We start from the raw sequence: 26,531 nt of genomic DNA on the forward strand, positions 1-26,531 counted from the left end.
ACCTGTAATGGCGCAGAAAGCCCCTTTCATCCTTTCCTCAGTCTGTTGATGCAGAACAAAGCTAAATCAAGTCCCACAGTCCTGGAACTGTCATGTTCCATCCAGCTCAAACGATGGGGGTGGGGGTGGGGGGGGGGGGGGGGTGACTCCGCAGTCGGTCGGCCAAATGTCGCTCCCCGAAGACCGTGATCAAAAATAAATCCAATGGAGAACAAAAACGGTGAACAATGCAAAGCATGAAAAGGTATCTAAATTGATGGGATTGGGGGGGGGAGGGGGGGGGGGGGGGGGAAACGGTGAAAAAACGTGATCTATGAACTAAAACCGTATCGCACGCCTGCATGTTCCCTACTGGGAATCGAGGTTCAAAGGAACCGGGAAAAAAGAAAACATGGCCTCCAGGTTTTTCGATATGAACCGAATGTGCTTCTTCTGCAAATCAGAAGATTTCCACAGGCCCCCCCGATGGCACAGCTCAAATATCACCGCTCCGGGAGAGAGAGAGAGAGAGCACAGCTGAGGACACGAGGTCCCGGGAGAATCTCTCCTCAGCCAGACGGAGAGGTCTGGCATCTCGGTAGGAGGTGGGATACGGGCGTCTATTATTCAATCTGCCGTCCCACGTTCCATTACTCACAGAATTATGCAACACTGCGCTCCATTGTGTCGAGGACAATGTACAGACCGCCGTGCAGAAGCTTTAAATAGATAAACAGGCAGAGACCCTGGCTGGGCTTACATCAGGCACAGCGCGCGCTCGCCTCGCCGCACCGATGCAGTTTTCACAATAGGTTAACGTTTCGACTCACACACGGTTACTTTGGGCCAACGTTAATGCGCTTGCTTTGTCTCGTAAGCAGCTATTAAAAATATTGTATGTTTGGGTGATAATGTCATGGTTCCTTACACTGGTCTCAAACAGAGGTAAGGAAGCGAATACTTGCCTTTCTGAAGCGACTAGAAAGGACTACTTGATAAACGATGGAATAGATGAAGCATGTATCGTTATTACAATGCATTTTCACCTGATCAATTCGATTGATTTGTTCCAGTTTAGTATTTGCTGCTTATGCTAACATACGGCTTTTGATGGCAGCATATGGAAATCAGGAGAGGAAATCCTAGGAGAGGTCTTTCTCTCCGAGAACCCACAGATATTTTCATTTTCAGGTGAAAGAGACTTTGCTTTCTTCTTTCCCTCCTCCTCAGGGCTGGACCTGGCTCGTAGTCTGGGGGGGGGGGGGGGATGTCTGCCACGGAGTCAAATGCCATGTAATGAACATGAGATTGGGCTTTACTGAGTAGCAACAGTCTTAAGCAACAGAAAGCGCTCGGTTCTGGCATGGGGCATTTGCAAATGTCTTTGTCAGGCTAGCTTAAGTCTTCGTTCCCCAAAGTACAATGATGATTTGCAAGTTTAATTTTAGCATGGCAAGTCTCGCCGGTAAAAAACGGAAAAAGCATTTTAACTGGCCAATTTCTGAAAGGCGTGAAAGCCGCTGCTCCATAAATAGTTTCAAAAATAGCATTGTTAGGCTTCCTTCTCACGGTTTCCGATTTTGACTTATTGTGCACTAAACAAGATCGGTACATTAAAGCTAATTGCACAGCATTGGACAAAATACTCATTGCACATTTACAAGTACGCAGTAATAAGGGTTTCTGTTGCCTCGGACACATTCCATTTACGACTCTCAATCCCCAATACTGTGCTCTCGCCAATGCCACTCTCCCCATCATTCACTCTCGCCTCTCCCTCTCTCTCTCTCTCTCAATCGCCCACTCTCTCCCTCGGGTGAGACCATGTGACCACTTCCCAGTGAGACTACCCAAGAAACCCCAGGGTGCCCAGGGATACAGCCTCCTCGACCTCTTTCCATTCTACACACACACACACAGCAGCAGTGTGAGGAAGAGAGGAGAGAGAGGACAGAGAGACAAGGGGGGGAAAGAGAGAGAGAGAGAGAGAGACAGAGAGAGAGACAGAGAGAGAGAGAGAGACAGAGAGAGAGACAGAGAGACAAGGGGGGAAAGAGAGAGAGACAGAGAGACAGAGAGAGAGACAGAGACAGAGAGACAAGGGGAAAGAGAGAGAGACAGAGAGACAGACAGAGAGAGAGAGAGAGAGAGAGACAGAGAGAGAGACAGAGAGAGAGAGAGAGAGAGAGAGAGACATAGAGAGAGAGACAGAGAGAGAGACAGAGAGAGAGAGAGACAGAGAGAGAGACAGAGAGAGAGACAGAGAGACAAGGGGGGAAAGAGAGAGAGACAGAGACAGAGAGAGAGAGACAGAGAGAGAGACAGAGAGAGAGAGAGAGAGAGAGAGACAGAGAGAGAGACAGAGAGGACAAGGGGGGGAAAGAGAGAGAGACAGAGAGACAGAGAGAGACAGAGAGACAGACAGAGAGAGAACAGAGAGAGAGAGAGCGAGAGCGAGAGAGGCAGAGAGAGAGAGAGAGAGAGAGAGAGAGAGAGAGAGAGAGAGAGAGAGAGAGAGAGAGAGAGAGAGCGAGAGCGAGAGAGGCAGAGAGCGAGCGAGAGAGAGCGAGAGAGAAGAGAGAGAGAGAGAGGGGGCAGAGAGAGAGAGAGAGAGAGAGAGACAGAGGCCAAGAGGGAGAGAGAGCTAATTTCACACAGTCTCTGCGAGGAAGAGAGGAACAGTGACAGCCAGAGTAAAGGAGAGGAACTGTGACAGTGGCACTTCATACCCATTGCGACTAAAATCGAACCCTGGCTATTCTCGCAGACATCCCCCCCACCCCCCGCCCCCCCCCTAGCCCCCCAGCCCTGGCCGCCCTCTATGTGGTGCCGTCCCCCCGTCCCCCCCCCAAACCAAAAGAGAAAAAAATGACTTTCATACTGCCATGAGTTTACTGCCAATCAAATTAATTACTCCCCGGGACCTTGGCAACTTGGGCCATGGGAAGTTCTCCTCCCCATGACTGTGGCCCCCCCTCCCCCAATCCCTCGAAGTCAAAACAGTCAAATTAATCATAATTAATAATGGAACTGGCGCAGAATGTCAGTCTCTTCAAACAAAGTCATTTTAAATTAGCTTTGAGAGTGCGCCGAGGCAAGGAAAGAGAAAAGACAGAACGACTCGAAGTAATCAACTTCAGGCAGGGCCCAGTAGTTCATTTAGTCCTTCACCTCGGAAGAAAATAACCAGCCAGGCTATTCTGGGAGTTCTTCTTATCGTGGAGCAAAAAAAATTAATAACAAAAAGGAGAAACTGACTTTCCATCGAGGCAAGGTGAATAAAATGACTATAATTTGTGTAACTATTCCTAGGGTTTCATTTAAAAATATATACTTCTACGGATGCCATTTTGTGAAATTCAAATCCTGTCGATAGCGTAAACAGCGTTAAACAAAGCCTCGATGTTTTATATGAATACTTATTTAACGTATAAATTCATGCCTTTCCCTCTACTGGTTTAAAGATATTTTGAGGGACTGGGTTCAGGCAGACATCGAATCAACATGGATAGAAACAAAGAAAATGTTGAGTTGACAGGCACTTATAATTGGTCTCCTTCAATACTTTACACTTGATATCGACGACATTCGTGCAGAAAATTCTCCCCCCCACACACAGCAGTTTGGCGGAGTGCCAGAGGGAGGATATTCTGCTGTTAACACATTGTTTTGGTGGAAAAACCAAACCGGGAGATCCAGATCGTGGCTGTCAGTGTGTGCGGTGGAGCGCGTCCGTGTCAATGACAGGTCATGTCAAAAGACTGGCGGCAATAGTTTGGCTGGAAGGCTGCCCCGATATGTGGTGGAATCACTGCATCGAACCCAGGCAGGCAGAATCAAGTGCTTCCTCACTGACTTATAATGTTGTGCAGAAATCTTTTCCAAAACGGAAATCTTCACACTGTCCCACAAATATCTCAACAAACATTATACTTGGTGACATTTTCGGGGCGTCAAAGGGGCCCGTGTTGCACCACCAGACGTGCCAGTTGGGAAAGAAAGTTGCAGTACTAGAAAGTACTTCTTGATGAACGACTGAAAATAGATTAAGCCAAATTCCACCAGGGAGGCGAATCCTTTGGTGTCATCCCAGCACACACATCACCGGTTAGTGGCTCGCCGCCGTGGCTTATCAACGCCGTTGCGAGCACCAGGTGGGCAAATAAAATGAACGACCACCGGGTGGGATGTTGATTAGCAATTATGAGCCCCCTTTCTAACCGTGAACGCTCACACTGCCAAAAACCACGGTGCACATTATTTGCGCTTCAGTTGTGGGTGAATAATAAATAACCACACGTGCCAGTTGGTACGACAGGCTGGTTGCCATCAGCCCGTCCACCAGACAGGGTGGTAGGTTGACCCATCCATCCTACAGCTGTGTGCATGGTCCCACTTGTGATGTCACTAACGGGTACGTTTTGAAACGGCTCAAAATGTCTCATCATTTCACCAGTGGAGTCACTAACGGGAGGATTTTGAAACGGTTTGTAATGGCTCAAACATCACAACTGTTGGTAGACTAGGGGCCCTTTAAGAGAGGCTACTTTGAGGCTAAACCAGTTCTGACTGGTTTTATGCAAACGTAAAACCAGTCAGCGTGACTGCTCTGCGAAAATACCGACCCCCCCCCGCAAACGAACCCAATCAGGGCCCGCGTCAACGTCAACATCAACTCACCTTGGAAGTTCCCGGCCGTGAGGTAGAGCCAGGTAAGGGCGGGGATGAAGAGCAGGGCGACGGTGGCCAGCAGAAACTTCCTGCGCCCGCGACACATTCCAAGCATCCTCCAGGCGGCGGACCCTAACGAGCGCCGAGCGTGCCTGGGGGAGGGGTGGGGGGGGGTGGGGGTGGGGCGGGGGGGAGAGGGGCGGAGCCTCTAGGTGGGCAGCAGCTGCTGGTGGGCGTGGCGATGCATGGCCCTGCAGGAACCAACAGGGAGAAGAAGAAGAGCGGGGGGGTGAGTCAAAGCAGGGCGGAGGCTGGCGCAGGGCCGTTGATCGATTTTTAATCGTAATTCGAATTTATGGTCAATAACCTTTTTTTTTTAAGATAATCGATAAAAAAACAAATAAAAAAATGTGTTAGTCAACATGGCAGCATGCGCTGAAAAAAGTAGGTGTTTAGTTTGGTCTTAAGTCTGTTGCAACCAAATTGTGCTTTTGTTAATCATTGTTCATCTTCAAATAAAATCCAAACTTAAAAAGTATATATGCGTTTTTCATTTGTAGAAAAAATATTTTTTGATTCAAATCAATATTGGGTTTGGTTTGACAAAATCGGCGATTGAATTTTTAGGCCTACTGCTCAGCCCTAGTGGAGGGTGGAAGGCATCGTCACACACAACGGAACGCGCGCTGTCAGCGAACACGACCCATAATGCAAACGCTGGTGTAAATAAACACACCAAAGCAAACACACGTTGTGTGGATGCATGGCTCTAAAGACCCACCGTGCAGTACCCTGATGGGGTAAGAAGTGCTTGGCATGGTTGGGCCTGGCGGGGAATTGAACCCTCAAACGTAGCTCAACCGGTCCACAACAACAACATGTCTTCTATTGTCATATTAGAAACACAAGAATAGTTTATAGAGGATTCTAAGGGGTTTAAAGCCTTTTACGGTTCTCACCAGTAAGATATGCAAAAAAACATTTGCCACTTTTGCATGCCTCTGATGACCTTATCATCGTAGTCGCAGACACCGTCGAAATATTGAAACATTTGATTTTGTAAAATACGGCCCAGCGCCACACATTAAACCCAAGCATTCCAATTTCTGACAGATTTGCATCTACTTATTCTTGCCTTTCAAAACCATCGTCTTTGCATCATTTGCTCAGGGCGGTCGGAATATGAACCGCCGTGGTCTATACCGTTCTTTAATTCAATGAAGACCGATTCCACAGAGAGTCACAGATGTTGTTTTGGGTTTTAGGAGCAGTAGAAAATGAATACATTCCCCCCCCCGCCCCCTCACCAACCACCCAGGTCTCCTGAGGACCTTACTGCAGGGAGCGTATTGCATTATTCATGACAATGATAAGAAACAGAGAAAAAAAACACAGCAGCACACAGAAAAGTTGCACCATTCGTTAACCCGTCAGACGTTAGTTTGCTAGATCTGCACGTTGTAAACGGCTGGGTTAATTGGCCAATATGCAAAAATAGGTTATATTTCAGATCTCCAAGTTGTGTTTGGTCCATTTACAGCGCAAATTAAAAGAGACAGTGCTGAACTATTCTTGCATGGCCTCGTGCAAATTCTTGGATGATTATGAACACGTTTTCAATTACCCTTTATAACCCAAAATCTTAACTGTGTCTGATCAAAGGGGGCGAGACACAATAGAAGTTGGCACTCGTTTGTGAGCTGGGATGGTCGCTGGCTAAATTAAAATAATTCAAAAAGGAGAGTGCCACATTTACAACGTGTGAATCGCATACACGCGTATATACACAAACTGTATCCCCATTACTTTAACAAGCACCCAGTGACTTTTACAAGCAACCAGTGGCAACACGATTCTAAAAGTGTCAACACGTTTTTCGACAAGATTTGTTATTTGACAGTGGGAAGTTAATCAAAGAAGGTCCAAACTATAAGAACCCTATAAACACACTCTGCCAGTACCCACCCCTATGCAGACCATCAACAACATCCTTTAAATCCTCCACAACGAAACTCCACTCGACATTCAGCTATACCACTAGCTATCATTTGACATAGCGTCATCCAGAAGCAAGTAGTGGGTTATGGATCCAAGGACCTTACAGTCAAGGGTCAACCGCCCTAACCACTAGACACCCCCTTCATTCATATTCATCGTCTGGCAAGGTATACCGCTCCAAAGGAAAGAGCTACAGCTAGGAGGAGGAGGAGCAGCAGGCTGGAAGTCCTGGGTGGTGGTGGGGGGGGGGGGGGCTGGGTTAAACGAGGCTACCAGAGATTAGACGCCTCTTACAGTAACGCCAGCCCCGGTTACAATAGCCGCCTCTCTCTGGGAATTGCTCCAACCGGTTCTTTAGCCCCGTGACCCTGGGTTGTAGCTCTCAAAATGGGATTGCATAATCTACATCGCTAATGCTGTGCTGGACACATTTGTTAGCGCACAAGGGAGATGTCAGAGGGGGGGGGGGGGGGGGGGGAGTCACCAGCCGCAAATGTCAGCCAGGGAGACACTCGGGCGAAGGAGAGGAATTGAGAGGGGATTTAATACGTCGGTTTACACCCCTAACAGACTACGATAAAACTCCCGGGACACACGCTACACCACTTCTTAACGGTCGAGAAAAAAACAAAACAAAGCTAGCCGTTTAGCCAAAACAGTGTCCCAATTTGAGGAAGAGTCAGGCGACGCGAATACGAGCTAAGCTTTTCCAACCGCAAAAAAAAAAAAGTTTGCCAACGCCAATTACCGCCCGGAAAAGTGCCGTAATTTATGTTGGAATACGGGGAGCGTCTCGGATCAACGGTGGGCCTCGCCGCGATGACAGTTGGTTAACGAAAAGGGGATTTAATATCCAGAGCTCTGTGGTGAACTGCGTTGTACCGAGGCTCACGGTGATGAATGATGATCAGGGGGAACGGCAGAGAATCGGTTGGGGACGACCACCGGGACAAAGGGCGAGAGAGAGAGAGAGAGAGAGAGAGAGAGAGAGAGAGAGAGAGAGAGAGAGAGACAGAGAGACACAGAGGCCGAGAGGGAGGGAGAGAGAGAGACAGAGACAGAGACAGAGACAGAGAGAGTTGCTCGCTCTGAACGTGTGCCCAGCAGTCCGGGGGACGAAGGAACATGTGGCCGGTGTTTCGGGGCGAAATATAGGTCACGACAAGAAATACATCAATGTGACAGATAACAGATTCTCATAACACACAGAAGGGAATAGGGAGAAGAAAAAGAGGCAGAGAGGCCGAAAGAGGAAGGATTACCTCGGGCGATTTAATGGTATCGTTTATATCTCTGCACCATAAGAGCCCTTCTTCTTAATATCTGCAATAACCCCACAGGCAAATCTCACAGGACATCCGTTGTTAACAGAATGATCACTCCATCGGAAAATCGGACGCACAATTCTCCAAAGGCTTCGTATCGTCCGACACTGAAAGTGATAAGGGCTTTTGATGAGAGCAAGGGGGGTGTCAGAACACTGGACTTGGCCCTGACACACACACACACACACACACACACACACACACACACACACACACACACACACACACACACACACACACACACACACACACACACACACACACACACACACACACACACACACACACGTATCGCTTGAGAGCAGTCCGTTGCTTGGAAAGGGGGTTAGAGGGCAAACCAGGTCACCGAACGCTTCCAGGGCCAAACCTGGCAACTGCGGGTGGCTGTCGCCATGCGGGCATGCGGGCCTCGGAGCCAACGAGATGAGATCCACGCCCGGTCCTGCACCCCCCCCCCAGTGACAGAAGCTACTGGGGTGGATGATATGGGCGTGAGGAAACCAGCAATGCACCTAGCAACGTTGTGGGCGCTTGGTGGTAACATTGTAGTCAGATTTCTGTTCTGTAAGAACAGTGTTACACCTTTTTCCCCCACTTGCATGCAACCTAAACGATATATATAGAATTTATTTATAACAAATAGTGTCAATGGGAAATATAAAATACTCAACGTTCGACTTATTGTTAATTTTATTTTTTTTATCCTTTTGAAAGTATTTACATGTTGAATCTAATTTGTGGATTAGCATGATGTGCTTTCAGCTAAACGTCGTTTCCAATCCGTCAATCGATTTCCGATGGCCAACGAAACTCAATATCACGGCTCACCGAGTATCAGATAAAGCCCTCAAAAACTCTTTATTCAGCTTTCAAAGAATGACCCGGGAAGGGTCAGATCTGATGGAGACGGCTCCTTCTCTGTAATAAGGCCAGGGAGTGAACGGCGGGGGTGAAAGTGGCAGAAGACACCGTTAGCGGGTGTGACAATACCGGGGACTGATTAACTGTGAGCGCGCTCTCTTGAGCCTCTTTGTCCTCACAATGGAGTGGCCGGGCTCCAAATGGCACTCTAGCTTAACATGAGTGCACCTGTGTGGTGGCATTGGCCAACTGCCATCTTACAGCGGGAGAATTTATTAGATGACATCATCTGGGATGCTATCGGGGCGCTCTTAATTTGAAATTAAGAAATTCATCACATTTAGTGGGGCAGGATTTATTTTTAACTTTGCGGATGGGCTTTGTCTTTTAATAACCCCCTCACTGAGGGATTGGATCTAGGGCGGCATGTTTCTTTGTGACGGTGGTAAATGGCAAACTTTGCATCGAAAGTGTATGCCCGTGGATTTTGTGGATCAATATGACAACATGATCACATTAAATCCATCCATATCCATGACTGCAGCATGCTGATATGATGATATGATGCTATACGATATGAATGTTCAACATTCAAAGTATAGCATGCATAGCACAAAAAAGAAAATACAGTTTACTCTAGAAAATCAAACCCCTGCATTTTATCTGCCTCAACAAGATCTTGATATACGGTCAAATCCCAATACATGAACAACCTGAAGGATACAATGACATTGAGATGGATGCATCATGACCGCTTGATTCTTGTTTTGTTTTCCGATTGAGACTCACATAACCGCGTCCAACCACAAATCATATTGATTATACCATTCAGACATCCTCTCAAAGTACTATCGTTCTCATAAATACCATCCAGGAGGATCCTGATCAATAAATAGGCCTCTCCAATATGTTGCGCAATCAAACACATCCAACGGTTCAAATCGGGGTGTTACATAGTTTGCGAGAAAAGGAAGCAAGAATGTGATTTTACTCACTGGTGATATCCTGATGAAACTCATTTTCCCTTATACCTTTTTCTTCAGAAATCCTCTAATCGAAATCTCCAATATCACGCGGCCCACATGTAGGCGCATTTCTTGATCTCCGAACTTAAGCTCAATCATGAGAAGACTGGGCTTCCAGGTGCCCTGCCACTGCTTCACAATCCCAACCCCCCGGCGACCACACCGACAAAACCCCTGGAGTAGATCCTCGGAGATCAATATGGCGGAACACGACGGGTTTACCAACATCATGTTACTGCATATTGGATACATATTTCAGCCACGGCGTTCGGCTGAAGACGTCGGGCGAGCGCCTTGTTTAATAGGGAACTGCCACGCTGTTTTCCTAGATAAAAGACGACTGCTTTTATTTGTCATTTCTTCCAAACCAGACCGATGGATTAACACAAATCCCGGGCTGATGACGACAACGCTCATACTTTTCCGTCAATTATTCCACTGAAACTGAGTTGATGTTGCAGACTGCTATTTTTTTTCTATGTGTGTATGAAGAGGTACTCTGAGAAAATGAAATCAGGAGTGCTCCGCTTTACGTTCTTATTGAAAATGAAAGCAAAGCGATCCTTATAAGTATTCAGTCCACTTTCAGATAATTTTCCAAGACATCATTTATAACTCTTGCAATGGAAGTGTACAAAAAAGAAAGAAAATATACATAATTGCTAGATCTTCCCGTCAATTGATTACAGCATGCAAGAGCCTAATGTATCAATCTCCCGGTGTCACAGAATCAATACCAGCAGTACTTAGTCATAAGAAAACAAGCGTCTTTATTCAGCACCGCGTGTCGATGGAAAACCACCATTTTTTTTTTGGACAGTGACGTGGAAGCAACACTCCGCCCAGTCGACCGCACAGACGCAGCATCCCTTGACCTCTGACCCTTCTCCTCCCTTCGCTGTTCTCTCAGTGTGCGCCGTGTAGGGTCCCACCGCGGTTCAATGCCAGAGAGAAGCTTGCTTTGTGACGGCCTCTGATTCACCAGGAAGGAGGATGGCACCCTATAGCGAAGCATTAGCATCTGCCGAAGGTTGTGTCCCCATTAGCTGAAGGTCACATGTAATCCCACAAATGCCAAGCAGGCTGCCAAAATCACATCCTATAGGGACAAGGGATATGAATTGGCTGCTGTCAATGCAGATCGTCTCCACATTATAGGTCTATGCCTCGTGCGAGTCCTCCTATATTTAGGCTCACTTAAAGCAAAGGACAATGCTCCTCGCATATTAAAATGGTATTCTCTTAGTTTATTGATGTGTTGGCGGCCGCAAGGGGATCTGAACATGGAGCCAACTGGGGATCTTTGCTGAATTGCATCTTGATGAAACATACACGGTGCATGTTCTGGTGACCGACTTTGTACAGGGAGGATACATTAAACAAGAGCCATGGGGGGAAAGGAAACGCTTGTATGTCACCCGCGTATAACCCCGTTGTTTTTCAAAGAAGTAGACGCAAAGATCAACCGTTATTCCAAGAAGTAGATGCAAAGTTCAACCGATTTTCACAGAAGTAGATGCAAAGATCCACAGATTTTCAAAGAAAAAACTGTTGATCAAGAAAACTAAACAACCTGATTTAAATTCAAGGCGAGGGCATATCCTCGACACAAGCTGATTCTTCTTCTCTACCGACGCTGAAACCATTATTTTTTATTTTCATTAAGAGTCAACTCCCAAGGATTAATCCGGCCGCTGATCGACGACCCCAACTCTGTTCCACATTCCCGGTGTATGCGAGACTACAGGGACCCGAGCAGGTTGCAAGAACATTAATCAGCCGTGGTGGTAACCACGTCACCTTTTCCTCAGAAAAAACCCCCACCTGCACTTCAACAGCTCATTACTCCGACAGAGGTCAGACTTTTAAATCTCCTGAAACCCTTCTAAGACGACACCTCTAAATTTAGCCGTTCGGCCCTGACAGTTCGGCCGTTCGGCGCCCATTTTGAGGGGGAATTGGAAGGCTAATAATGAGTGTATGATGGCCATTAGAGAAGAAGGACCAGCACATTCCCCCTTAGTGTCGCCGGGCGAGTCTTATCTGCCAGAGGGAGAAGTGACAGGGCATCTCAGACCGCTTTATTAAACCCGTCACATCTGATTTGATCCCCAGATTGCCCTTCACGTGGCGCCCGGCCTAAGCCCCTCCCCCCCTCCCTCCCTCCGTGGAAGTGTGGACACGCAGGACAGCCTGTCCCGACCATCAATTTGTTTCCCCCCCTGATCGCTGGAGGGATGAGAGAGGCAGGGGCCACCTTCTTAAGGGCCACAAATTGAATCTCAAATTCCGAGACTCCGTAATGAATATAGTAGAGTAATTTAGTTTTTTCTCGTGAGTGCCGAGGTCCTTGCTTCTCTGAATCCAATATCCCCCGTTGATTGTAATTAATTTAACTGAATGTGATTTGGTTTGTGTGCATGGTTTTTTTTTATGCCGACAACTAACGACATTTACTGGAATATGTTTCGTCTTAAAATAGAAGCTGCTGCAGACAATATTTCAGGGAAACCGGATCATTGGAGAAGGTCATTTACCACTCACATGATCGATTCAAAGCATTAGTTACCAATAACTGATCGATCCATTTGTCTATTTATATATTTGATTCCGTCCTTATGGTTTATTGAAGGACTAAATCAGGCATTAAACAAGGAAAACATATGTAGAATATTGTTGTATTTTAGTGTCTCTCTTTTGTTCACATTTCTAGCCTAGGAACAAGCCAGGGCCTCTCATACTGACAAGGTGTTCTGCCATTGTTATGTCTCAACAAGGTTGAACCGACCTGGTCCTCCGGGACATAGCCAGGGCCAGATGCCTTATCAGTGCTGAGAGTGCGTCTGTTTTCGTGTTATTCATATATCCCCTTTTTGTATAATACTCGCCCCAACCCTTTGGTTCGACGAGAAGAGGGTTCGACAGCCAAGGAACAAGTCATCGACCACCGGGTCCACTATAGATTATTCAACCTAAGTCTGTATCTCGCTGTATTATATCCTGGAATAAACCATCTATTCAACCCTCTAATCCAACCTGTCAAGCTGCTTTGATTTCGACTTCAAGAATTACTACTACGACTGAAAATACACAACGCAGAGTCTGTCTGAACAGTTTAGAAATAAGCTGAAATCTAACACATAAAATAACTAATTAGGAATTTATAGCTTTGGAAATCCAACAATTTGGTTGATATGTTTCAGAATAATCAATTACAGTTTTTCTCGATTGTATACAGACAAAAAATGGAACTATGCACACAATTCTGAATACTTGAAGCTCATGTATCAACTGCTGAAACTCAACTGGCAAAACACTTCAATCATGTGTCAGAGCATTACAGTAAAGAGGACTCGGTGAGCTCTACTGTGTTGTAGATATGGTCCTTTGGCCTGATCAGGATTGGAGGTGGGATACAGACTGAATCAAATATAGATCTGTTTCACCTCATTGATATTCTTATTTTTATTTTTTGTTGGCCTGCAAAAAGCTTTTTATGCAGTCAGTTCAGCTGAACATTTTACTGTATTACAGTAAAAATAAAGAAATTTGCTTTGTATTACCCGTTTGTACTTTTACTTGCACTGATTTCATCATTACATCCCCAAAAGTCAGTCTAAACATTTTCTAACTTTAGTGTTTTTCATTTTACTTATCAGTGCAATTACAGTACTGTACTGTAATTTACCAAAATAGGTAACATTGGTGTATTGTCAGAACAATGTTGCAGCATCAACAATAGGTGTACAGTATGACTCTGGGAAGCTGGGATTGTGAGTTTAGCCAATTGGAGCTCATTGGATAGACAAATATGCATTGTATCCTACTCTGATACGATTGTGTCAATGCAATATTTATATGATATATTCACAGTATTGTATTACAATATGGTAAAAGGTTTTTATACTATATGTACCACCTAATTGCAACTTTAACAAATAAAGCTATTTATAAACAATTGTATACATTGGAATATGTAACATGGCCTCATAAAGGAAAAACATGCAAGACAATACAGAAATCACCACAGGCTGTTGACTTATTATGAGCATTTGCCAGCACATCAGATATTGTATAGACAACGCAATTATAGATGTTTCCCCTTAATGGCATGATCGACAATTTATTACACTAATTGCAGCCCTGGTTTGAATGACCGTATGTGTCCGTGTCTGTATGTGCGAGGAGCTCTTAGTGGTGAGAACAGTTCTGCGCGTTTCAACGCAGTCCATTCCCCACCCTGGACTGACAGGGACTACAGCCCGACCGGCCAGGCGATGCAGGAGCCCCGACAGCAGCACGGAGAAGGGGAAAGGACACCTCTGCCTTCTCCAGGGACGCCACAGAGACAACAGCGGCAGAGGTGTCACTCTGTCTACATGATAATCAAGAATGCTCTGTAGGTCAGAATGGTAGACAATTATCCCCGACAGGAGTACTGGAGGTGTACTTGGCTCTAAATGGCTCTCCGTGTTAGCCCGGAGAAAGACGGGGGGGGGGGGGGGAAAGAAAGGGAGAAACGTATTGATCAAGCCGACGGTGTTAACTTCCATTTCATTATGTCACTGACGCGGTGCACTTGTTACCAGTCGGCTCAGGTACAGAGGGAGGCCCACGGACAGAACAAGGCAGGGCTGGGGATGGCTCTGTGCAATCAGAGGATGAATTCAATGAAAATCAAATAATGGGCGTCTCGTCTCTAGACCCTAGTCTGGTGAATCCTGCATGGACTCATTTTCATCCATTTGGTTGATGCCATCATACCTGAATTGCCCTCCTGGGATCAATGAAGCTTTATTTTATCTTAGCAACTCTCAGACTTGGATAACTAGCCTTCATACCACATCAGGTTAAGTTGCTTCCAAGTGGAACCAACAATTGAAAGCAACTCCGGGAACGTTCGGTAATGCTAATCAATAATGTTAGAATGGAATGTCTCTAATTTCATCAAATTAATTTCTGCTCTGTGGCAATGTTCGTTATTTTACGTCACCGTTTTTTTGGATTTAGTTTTCGTAACAGCTCATTTTGAGGCTTCCAAAAGGCTATTCCAGGCTTTGGCACGTTTTAGTTTTCCTTTTCTAATAGCCGCCAACCAACTTCAAAATATACATTGCATCATCGCTTCCTTTTAATAGCAAACACACACAGGATCATTACTTCCAGCCACAGCAGACAGAAACTTAAATGGTTGCGGATGCATCCATTAATAAAGCAAGACTGAGATAAGAGCCTTGAAAAGAAGAAAAAAAACATAATCAAGCCATTGTGGGGCAGGGTTGAATTTGAACTAATTGAGACCTTTGTTAAAAAATCCAACCATTTCTATTCAGTCATCTATTGTCCCTCAGGACACAAGTAGCTCTATCACATGCTCTGTTGAGTACAATGCCGAACAACAAAAGCATACGTTAGCATTGTAACCATCTCCCAACCCACATCTGTTTATTGAATACGGCACTGAAGACCTACTTGAATTTAAAAAAGGTGTCACAAGATTCTAGTTGAAGGGAATTGTTTCTTGACCCTCCTCTTCAATATCGAAGAACTGGAATTAATTCAGTCGATTGTTTGGGTTGTGAGGATTACTGTGCGTTTGGGGCCCGTATCTGTGGTCTGGAAGCTTGGTATAGGCAGTCAAACGGTGCTGTAATCGTTGCCTTGCACATTTCCATCGGTGTTCAAACACATATGCACTTACCAGTGGGCCTGTGTCTATGGGGGAGAGGGTTTAACGGTGTTATGATTAAATTCCCCTTTTCCACTGAAAGCAACTTGAAATCACTTTGGCGACTCAATAATGACCCTTTTTGGTCGGTTTCTTTAGTGCATTCTTTACTTACATAAATATACCTAATGGAAAAAATAAAAGACCTCAGAAAACGCTGAACTGCATTGGCAGCCAGGCCTAACAAATGGCTGACACGTATGCATTTGATATTGCGGCTTCATACTTAGACTATATATATTATATTTCCTTTGAAATGTATAATATCCAATGGAATCTCTTAGGGATAGATTTGCACATTTAGGATCAACTTGGGTAGTTTCAACAAACCGTGAGCTTATGTTGCAAACCGTGACATGAGCAACTATTCTCTGGAGATATGGGCAATCGGTCTTTAGTTAATCTAATTACCGTCTTCCTCTACACCAAGGGGATCGCAAGGACAAGACAGGGACGCAATTTCAAAGCATGTCAAATCGATCAATTCCCTTTGTTAATTGTCACATAGTAACTGTCCTAATGGAAGAGAATAACGGATGGCATCGATAGAGACCAACTATGTAATTTAAGAGCTTGTTCATTTGTTCATTGAAGAGCTTTATATTCGTTATTAATAAAAAGTTAGGGCATTCACTATTTACCAAAAAATTACCATGCAAAAGTAAAATGCAAATTTCAGCTCCTGAAGCCTGCCAGTCTTAGAAGACTGCGTTCTAAGCCCCCAGCCTTCTGCACAAAAGTGGGGGAGGAGAAGACATGAGGAGTCTCTTGAAAGCAAAGTCTGATAATATTACAGGTAATTGCTTGCAAGAGCTGCATGAATGAACAAATGTGTTTTGATTGCCTGCAGTTAGAGAGAGAATAGCCCCAATTTCTCAAATGGTGCAATTCAGGTTCACAGAGCACAGGTCACAGTCAAGTTTCATTTAAAACCGGTATCTTTGGCTAACTACTAGTGCTATTTCCGCCATTAATAGCAGGCAAAGGCTATCGGCTGCGTGGCCATTTGTCTGTGGTGCAATAGCGATGCAACTCGGCTATGGAGAGAAAAAAAAAAAAAAACACAAACGAAAGCTGCCGGTTGCGCGACTATTAGTGTGTAACGTGCGTCGCACAATTCATCAGCTCCGGGCAGGCGCTCATCTATCAGTCTGCGGAGAGAGCCCCCCCCCCCCCCCCCTGCATAAAGGTGGAGAACTCTTCACAAAGACTTCAGCCTCAACGTGATGCATAAAACAAGAGTTCGTAATTGATTTAATAAGCTGAATAGGGGAAATAACGCACAGTGCACACCGAAAACAGCGACGCAGCGAGCCACGGCCCGCACCCCAGGGACGGAGTGCTTGCCACGAAGCTATTGAACATTTCCTGCGACGGGGGCCACAAAGACGCCACCGGCGTCTGCATATTCAATTTGCATCGAGTTGCACAACGGCGGCGTTAATACATCACCCTTGACAACGGCGGGATTGTCCTAGGGGGCCGGGCGTCCATTTGCGTCACCGTTACCCCCCCCCCATCGGCATGTCTGCATGTGATGTTTCAATCATCCGTCCAAATGGGTCGGGATGGCAAAGGAAAATAAAACACGGCCTCGCCCAGGAGTGTGAGGGGATGAGGGAGGGGGGGGGGGGGGGAGGGGAGGGGGGGGGGGGAGGGGAGGCATGGAGTGTGCTAATGCGGTGTGCAATTATACGCAGCGTTATCGTTGCATTCACCAAGGAAACTTCCCTCCGCCTGGCGGTCCCTTGTGGGTGAGGGTCGGCGGGTGGGTTGCCATACTACGTGATTGGATTTGGTGCTCAACGCACTCGGGGGGGGGGGGGGATTCAGAACGGGCGTTGCTCTGTGTACGTGGGCGGGTGTGTGTCTGGGTCTGTGCTTCTGTTGGGTGTGTGTGTGTGTGTGTGTGTGTGTGTGTGTGTGTGTGTGTGTGCTTGCGTGGGGTGCGTTTTTGCACTTGCGTGCGTGTGTTTGCTTGCGTAAATGTGTGTGTTCGCCTGCGTGCGTGCGTGAGAGAGGGAGAGAGAAAGGGAGAGAATCTATGAATCACACACATAGCAGCATGTGCGGCATATTAATACGTAATGCAACCAAAAGACTACCAATAACGGCAACAGTGATGTGTTTGAGGTTGAGCCGGAGAGCCAGGCTGCGCGGCTTCCACTCGCTGGCAACCAACTGATTAACTGCATCTGCAGACCTTCACCTCCGGCAACACAGCTCCACGGTCACCACCATTCTACAGTTTATGAGACACAGAACAGCACCGAACGAAATCTTCTCATTAAGAAGGCGATGAAATCAAACCATACATGATGATGCATAATGTATCCCCCCCCCCCCCCCCCCCCCCACCCACCACGAACATATGCTCATGCATCTCATAAACAATGCAAAACCTTGTTCTCTTTTCAGGATTATTTGTTCAGAATCTGCCTCCTTGTTCAGGGTTTCCTGTGTGAATTAGCTTGTTTCAACGCGTTCCTCCGCGAGGCGAACACGTCGCTTCACAGACCTCAAGTACCAATTTGATTGCAGAGAGATCTAACATCGAAGAACGTGAGCACAACGAGAACCCTCCAAAAACGCAGGACAGGTGTAATTAATGGCTCCGGAACTATCCACCAATGAGATAATTAACAGCATTCTGCTTAAGGGGGTCTGAGGTGTTAGGACTAGGGGACACAATCACGGACGCGTTATCGAATCAACACACTGCTCATTTTGTTTAGCTGCCATCACTCCCATCTCATCAAAGCGAAGGCGGAGAGAAGGGGGGGGGGGGTTCTTTGCGAAATGAACGTACAACTGAGTAGAGGATAAATTAAGGGATAAATCTAGAAAACACTGAAACTTTAAAAGATCTCTGGTTGTGCAGTCGATGCATATTGTTAAAAAAAACTGTCTCTCAAAGCGCTCGGTCATGAGTCAATATTAATGCTGGCTGTCTTTGAGTGGTATTGAACAGTCCGAATATAAGGAGATGTAGACTTATGAGGGTACCCACTTCTTTAGTCTGAATGAGGCTGGTTATTTAGAGCAGATGAATCCATGACGGAGGAAATGTCAAGCGTTGGTTGATTTGTGCCAGACCTTAATTGAAAACACACTTTGATGATATAACCCTCAAATTGACAGGCATGGACATCTCATAAGGCAATTCGAAATGCCAGTCAATATTGTGTGCCTTTCGTGCTGAAATATTCTCCCATGAAGCCTAGCTCTACACCAAGTCAGTGGCTAGCATCAGTATCCAAGAACAATAATGTAGACAATATTACAAAAGGCCATTCATAGATAGAAAATGAGGCAATGGAAATTGCCAGGTAAACTTTTTACGAGCAAGCTTGGTGGAGCCAAGTGGTCATACGTGAGATGAAAATAAACCACTAGGAAGACAGAACGGGGCATCCAATTCACGTGTTGGGGAAGCACTTGTAAACTAAACGGGGGGGAAAGTGAAGGACATCCTGAATGGAACGATGAGGAGTGGCAGGATTCAATTCATCAGACCTCTCACAGAGCTGGCCCTTACTAACCAGCCAACCCATTCCTTTCAAGCTACTTTAGTGCACTGCTTCACAGTCTAACAGGCAAAAGAATATTTTACATTTGACTAAAACGTAGCTCAGTGACCTTTCAAACAGTTTACATGGATAAGTGGTGTCATCTTGTAAATCCTTGTTGGGAATACAACATTTTGAATGCATAAACAAGATCCCATTTGATCAAACGATATCTGGATGATAAACATACATTTCGTTTCGATGTGACGTGAACATGTAAATATAGCCAAAAGGGCATGTGTACATGACATTCAATCGTATTCATTTTGAATTCATCTGGCATTCCTTCGTATTAACTCTGAATTCACGTGTAACCCCTCAAAACATCAAACAGAAATCCAAAAAGAAATCTAGAAGATCACCTGTAAGACAAGCCTCACGTTGCTTTGAAATGTTCCAGCCTCAACTGTTCTGTCTCATCCTCCTGTAGTTAATAATTCAGACAAGGCCAGTGTCTCCATCTTGTTCAAATTATCATCTTATCTGATTGGGGGGGGGGGGGGCGGGGGGCGGGGGGGGGGAACAGGGTGGGCCTGATTAAGCACGAGTTGTGTTCAACAAAAAAGGCCTTCTGAGTAGAGGTGGACACGGTTGTGGTAGAGAGGATCCGCCCCCCCCCGCACGGAATAAGACAATCCTTAATAAACCTGCCAGTGCGGTGGAGTCACTGCCTTTGCAAGCGCACGGCTTTCCCCAGCTTGCTTTTCATATCACCTCTTGATAATTTGTTCCAAGTGAAACAGGAAATGAGTGAAGGACAACACACTGGACTGGAGGGCTGGGACGCGATCTGTCAGGATAACATGGGGCGATGCCAACAGTGACATAACATGAGGCACTGCGAGCCAGCTGGGTATGGAGGACAGACCATAATATGATCTCATTGGTTGATATGTCGAGCCCAGCCCACAGGCGCGGATATGGCATGCGGACGTTGTTTAGATGTGACTTCAATAGTTGTAAATACACCAGACGGCGCGCCTATACAAGCGATTGATGCATTCATTGTGAATGAACGTGTTGAATGAAAGTTTCGGATGAGTCACCTCACCAATATTTAGTTGTTGCCTATGAGTAATCATATTACAGTTACATTTAAAACATTTAGCAGACACTTTTATCCAAAGCGACTTAAATTCATAAAACACGCAAACAGCGGAGTCAACAGTGCAAGGCGACAGCCATCTCATCGAAAGCAATAAAGGCCTTATTGCTTGTCTTGCTTAGGGACACCTCGACACTCGTCAAACTACCAACCTTCCGGTTACAAGTCAATTCCGTTTACAAGTCAATCGGTTAAAGCGATATTTCAGTGCAGGAGGGGTTGATTGCGGAGGCCAAATCAACAACAACAAAGTTCAATATTTGACTTCAGAAAACCTCAGGACAGGTCCGTCCTCGCTTGCAAAGCGTTCATACAAATCTGCTCCGTGCATCGTGTTGCTACAATCAATGAGTTGGATAAGTTATTCATGGGACTTAATTGTGATTCCGTGATAGTAGACGTCACTCGGGGGTTTATTGCGCTCTTAAACAATTTATACCCGGGCGATTGTGCCGTTTCATTCAAACGGCATTGTGGGCCATCAAAGTGCAATCCCACCGCGATATACATCACAGCTTTTGATGACGCCGGCATTAAACCCAGATACTAGCCTGCCTCCATATAATGATTGCAGGGCCTTATGGCCATCGCCACGAGTTAGAACATATATTACGATTATAGACGTGTACAGTTGCGCGTTAATCAGACGCCGCCGTTTGAATTAAACAAGATTTGTTACGCTATAGATTTAGCGGTCTCATGCATTAGGGGTCTAATCAGCTCGTCCTGCCTTTATCACCTCCTGGATATATTTTCATTGCACTTCCTGCCCCGACGTCCCAGCGCAGAGCAGAGGAGGCTATCGCGCTCCACACAGACTGATGGTGCACCCTAACATAAACGCTGGCGCTGTTATAACCGGTTGTTAAAGCTTCACATCATCAGGGTGAGAAATTAAGTGGCTTCGGGTCAGCGTGTAGCCCTCCCCCTAAACCAAACTAAGAAAGACCAATTTGCAACGAGTCTTTGCTCCAAAAACTTCAGAGGCTACCTTAAAAGCCCCCTCATCACTGTACACGTTTGACTTCAGTCTTCCCCCCCACGATCCAAGTGTTGACTAGGGAGAATATGCTTTAGAACAAGAACACAAATAGGCTACTTGTGTGCTTTTTGCCCCCATGAGAGGAGACAACTTGGTTTTCTGATTAAAATGGCAATTTTTTGAATAATTTGTTGTAATCATGAGAAATTCAAGCCGTCAAAGAAGCCATTATTCATCGTCATTGATTCACCACATCACATTTGAATTTGGGTTGCTCTGATGGCTACTCTGTAGGCTACCAAAGAAAATCCTCACCACCTTCTTATAGCCAATATCCAGGCACGGCACCTGACCGTGACGTTCAGCAAAGACGGCTGAGCATTTCTCCATCACATCCACATTCCACATATAATCTGCATTTCCACAACAAGGAGACAAGTGATCAAACACTAAACAAATGTAAACACTCAATGTCAGTATTCTGCAGAAGATCTCGTGGTAGATCAACCTTTTCTTCGAAATCTGAATAAACTTTAATGACACCAAGGTTTCCAGTTCAATAGTGAGCTCCCCAAACCATCCGCCACAATCCCCTTTCGACGCTTCTCGTTTGCTTGCTCAAATCAGTAGTCGTGCCCCTAAATCCGACTTGTATAAATGATAGCAATAAACAGGGATACAATATGACGGCCATAAGGGGGGAACGCGTCGGCCATAAAACCATCGTTCCCGTGTGGGCTTGTATGAATCTATGAAGCTGAACTGTGATAAAGGGTCTAACCTTGCATATAAATTACACCTGACGTGGAGTTTTTGCGGAAATCCCAAAAGGTCAAGGGGTCTCCCCTATAACTGTCAAATTGTTCACGTTGTGTGCTTGATATAAGGCTCGGGGTCTTTTCCCTTAATCGAGGAGGCATCAACCACCAACAATGACTGCCATGGTCGGCAAAAGCAACACAAAGGTAGCCCTCTGCAAGGTGTTTAGGATTTACAGTTATAGGATACTAAATATTTTTATGGCCAACCCACAAAAAGGGGCATAGAATGCATTGAATACAATTATAGATGGTATTGACTGAATGGGGAGTTATGCATGACAACTTCTACGCTGGATCTTCTCGGGTAAGGAGGGCAAAAAGGGTTCAATGGAGAGACACCAGGGCTTAAGGAAGTGCATTGTAGCCTTAACAAAAAAGGAAAATACTTATTGGATGGATGCATTTGATCATTACGCAAAAAGCCCCACTGGCTAACGACACGGATCCGAGGGTCCGTGTCCAAGTCCAGCTCAATTAGGACAGGAGCGAAGAAACTTTATGGGTTTAACTTGACCCGGATGTCGGCTATAATCATCCATCTGCCCCTTATACCCCCTCGGTTTGGAGACTGGTTTGAATGTGGAGAAAGAAATGGCTTCTTCTTTTTTTTGTGTGTGCGCTGATCCTCCTGGGGAGTTTGGAGGATTTCGGGACACAAAATCGGCAGCTTTTAGTTTAAGCGCAGAGGCCCATTCACACCAATTAAGGACTTTATAAAAGGTGAGGGATAATAACGTTATCCTACGTACTAACACACACACACACACGCCGTATCGATGCAGTGTATGACAGGTCAAATCACAGCCTTCAGTCATGCGTTGGGTCTCCGAGCCACAGCCTCACTCACCTGATGCAGAAACAGATCTCCAGGCGTCGAGAGTCCAGAAAAAGGAAATCTCTTAAAGAAAGAAGGCGATTTCCGACTAGTTCCTCCAGCCGTGTACAAAATGCATGCAAGGCGGAAACAGATCGCAGTCCAGCCCGTGTCCAGACGAACCGGTCCCACACGTCGCCTTATACTTCTGCGACTTAGTTCTCACACAGACATGTCAGAAGCCCCGGATCCGCCGTCAACAAACCCGGCCTCAGCTGTGTTAGCCCAAGCTAACGCCGACAGCGTATCAAATGTGTTGTTTCGCGTAAGCCAACCCCCTTCCCTCCCGCCCTCCCTCCCTCCCTCCCGATAAAAGCTTTTCTTTATTTATCTCCGTGAGATGAGTGACTGCATCGACTCGGGGCCATGCATCCTCGGCGGAGTCCTATGCGCTCAGAGTAGACCGCTCCTACCCCCATACAAGTGTCTGTTGTTACGACTGCACACACACGCACAGACACACACACACACACACACACACACACACACACACACACACGCGCGGGCAGACAGTGACAGTCCCCAAGAAAAAGAGAAGAAATGCGGCAGTTTCCGAGGAAAAATAAGGCCAATGACTTGTTAGGATCGGTGTAGCGTCCGGATCGATATCCCGCGGAGTTGTGTGCGGACTGGCGGGTCTCCCCCCCCTGTAACAGCGGTGTTCAGTTAGGTCATTTCAGCAGCAGAAATTGTTATGTGCTGCTGCTGCTGCTCCACTTTCCAGACGGACGCCAAACACACATACACACACGCACACAACACTGTGCCTTTCTTCCCTGCCTCCTCCGGTTCTGACAGGCTCCGAGTAGCCAATCCGCGAGCCGCAGCCGTATCGCCCTCCTTTTAGGCAACGGGGATTTCAGCAAAATCCGGAGAGAGTGTAGTCCTTGTGGATCGGAGTCTGCGCTGTGTAGATGTATAGGCTATATATACAGAGCCAAACTACTGACCGTGGAGGAGTAGGGCTAAAATAGGAAGTATTCAACTTTGTAAACATTGAATGCTATTTCCAATTGTGTACGTAGAGTTTTAAGGTGCATACATTACATATTTGGTGTTTATTAAATTACAGCATCACTTGCTGCAATGGCACTGCTGGCCTCAAATAAACTATTTCTAACATCTAACACTCTATCTCTATCTCAAGTGTATATGGCTCTTTGATAATTGATTGGCCTTCTATTATCGCGTTACACGATTGAGATGGGATTCGTTAATCACCCCTTTTTCGTAACTTGTTTTTGAAAGATGCGGCAACCTTTGAAATTAAATGTATTAAATTAGTTTAACGGTTTTAATTTGAACGCTAAGCAGCACTAGCAGACACAGGATACGGGTTAGCACCGAGCGAAGCTCACAGCTTTAATTTGGCCTCATAGCTTAGTTATAGCGCTCCAAACAATAATAACATCGGAGGGAGCTCCGGTTTATCGGAAAAGGTTGACATTGCGCGGGTAACTCATTACTGAACTTCAATCATTTCCACCTTGCTGTTCACCGTACGAAGATGAAGCATAATAAGAACGAGAAATACCTCGTAAGCCATAATGTTCCTAGCAGGGTATGCAATGATGAGTATTACAATATGAGTTATGGATCGATAATATAGATAATATAACAATATCTGAGGCAGACCCACACCCCTGTCTCCCTCGGTCCCCGGGTGGCCCCGCTGACAGAACAAACGAGAGAGGTTCGCTAATTAAAAAAGGCCAGTGTTGGTTTGGGTAAGGCTCACCTCGGAGCGCTGAAAGACTGGTACCATGGTGGGACAGATCCTCCCGTTCCTGGGGACAACGCAAACACCCCCCACACGCGCACGCACACACACACGGTACTACATACACACAAACACACACACGCGCACGCACACACACACACGGTACTACATACACACAAACACACACACGGTACTACATACACACAAACACACACACGCGCACGCACACACACACACGGTACATACACACGCACACACACAGTACGTACACACACGCACACACGTGGTACATACACACGCACGCACGCGGTACATAGACACGCACACACACACACACACACACACACACACACACACATTAACATACGAAGGCACACATGCATGAACATACCCACACGCACACGCTCCGACAACTGTCTGTGAGTCCAGACAAAGGCATTCAGTCTAACTTTTGCCATGTTAATCTTTGTGTAGACAACACCAGATGTGTGCGCACTATGGCATGAATCTGCGCCGCTTGGGTGAATGCACAGAATGAACAGAGCCAGGCAGCTCATTGGCTAACCGTTCGTGTACACTCTTTCAGAAGAGGACTCACCGGAAGAAACGCTCCACCCAATCAAAACTCAGGAGCTTCTCATCAATCCTTTTATTCGAGTTCCATCATTATATCCTCACTGAGCATACTTCGACGGAGATTCCGTTTTTTCTTTCCACTGTTACTCTCCCTCTGTTTCCCCCTGTTTGCTTCATGAGCAGGCCGGGTTGGCACCAGGGGGATCCTCCCATTGGGAGAGGCCAAGCATGCTGCCAGTGACAGAGTGTAGTGGAGAGAGCCTACTGTGGCCTTATGCCCCATAAGGGATGAGGAGGAGAGGGGAGGTAAGTGTCTGAAACGGCAGTGGCACACAGATGGCCCCGTGTCCCTAACCAATAGCGCTGTCCACAACCTCACTCTTACCCTTGAACCTATCCATTTCACACCTTAAACCGATTTTATGTTATGCAAGCTTATGCTTAAATATAACCCAATACCTAAACCGGTAAAGGTGGTGTAAGACTTTCATAGCCAATAGCGCTGCCCAGAACCTCACCCTTACCTTAACATGACCATATCCAATGCACACTTTAAACCTATTTTATGTTCTCTAAGCTTTTACTTAAATGTAACCAAATATCTAAACCATTAAAGGTGGTGTGAGATTTGAAAGTTGGAAAGAGAGGGATCAGAGAATAGAAAAGATTGGAAACTAAACAAACCGGAAATTCCCCGTACGATTCTTCTCCTCTCATTCGCTTTGTTTCTCCATCATTGAGTTATGTTGCTTTTCACGCAGCTGTGATTGACAAGCAAGATGGATTCCCCAAACTAACACGTTGAAGAGAGGCCCTGATTGGTCAGAAATGAGCAGGGAGCTGTCTCAAATCTCAAATGGCTCACAGAGGTCGGGGCGAAGTCAGCCCAGAGCAGATATTCTCACAATGCGATTTACTCACTAATAGCTAACGGATGGCTTTGCCATTGCTAACAAATTACACTCCAATACTAAAGCTCTATAAACTTACCTACAGCACCTTTAATTAGCTGCATATAAAAATGTAGGGCAGACGTCTCACTATAATAGTTTTACCCACGAAGCTGGCAAGCGTGTTTTGTCACATTTTGTCAATCCCACGAAATCCCAAAGGATCAAAACGAGGATCGGAAAGCGAAAGTACGAAGCACTGGGAAAGCCTTTTCCCCTTTTCCTTTATAGGCCCTATATTATACCACCAGGTGTGAGTGTGATTAGCCGTTACAAGCTGCGTCGAAAATCTGCCTCTTCCTGTGGTTTGGTGACATCACAAGTGGGCGTGTCCACCTAGATGTATG

At 46.0% G+C, this 26,531-nt stretch overlaps 1 protein-coding gene and 1 long non-coding RNA gene across 3 annotated transcripts in view; both read right to left on the reverse strand.

Moving 5' to 3' along the window:
- LOC132456636 (xylosyl- and glucuronyltransferase LARGE1-like) overlaps window positions 1–573 on the reverse strand; it is a 19,260-nt gene extending 18,687 nt beyond the window's left edge. The window contains exon 1 of the mRNA XM_060051042.1: window positions 559–573. Within this exon, the coding sequence (XP_059907025.1) occupies window positions 559–573 (15 nt within the window). The remainder of the gene's footprint in view (window positions 1–558) is intronic.
- Window positions 574–4,642: 4,069 nt separating this feature from the next.
- LOC132455583 (uncharacterized) lies at window positions 4,643–23,738 on the reverse strand. Of its 2 annotated transcripts, none has more exons than XR_009525299.1 (3): window positions 23,418–23,738; window positions 22,912–23,377; window positions 4,643–4,901 (listed from the first exon to the last, which is right to left on the reverse strand). It is a non-coding gene; the product is annotated as an uncharacterized LOC132455583 (long non-coding RNA). The 2 variants fall into 2 exon arrangements; XR_009525298.1 differs by having other exon boundaries at window positions 23,408–23,738.
- Between the last annotated feature and the right edge of the window lie 2,793 nt (window positions 23,739–26,531).

The sequence above is a fragment of the Gadus macrocephalus genome, chromosome 4 (genome assembly GCF_031168955.1).
Source record: "Gadus macrocephalus chromosome 4, ASM3116895v1".
In the NCBI taxonomy this organism is placed as follows: Eukaryota; Metazoa; Chordata; class Actinopteri; order Gadiformes; family Gadidae; genus Gadus; species Gadus macrocephalus.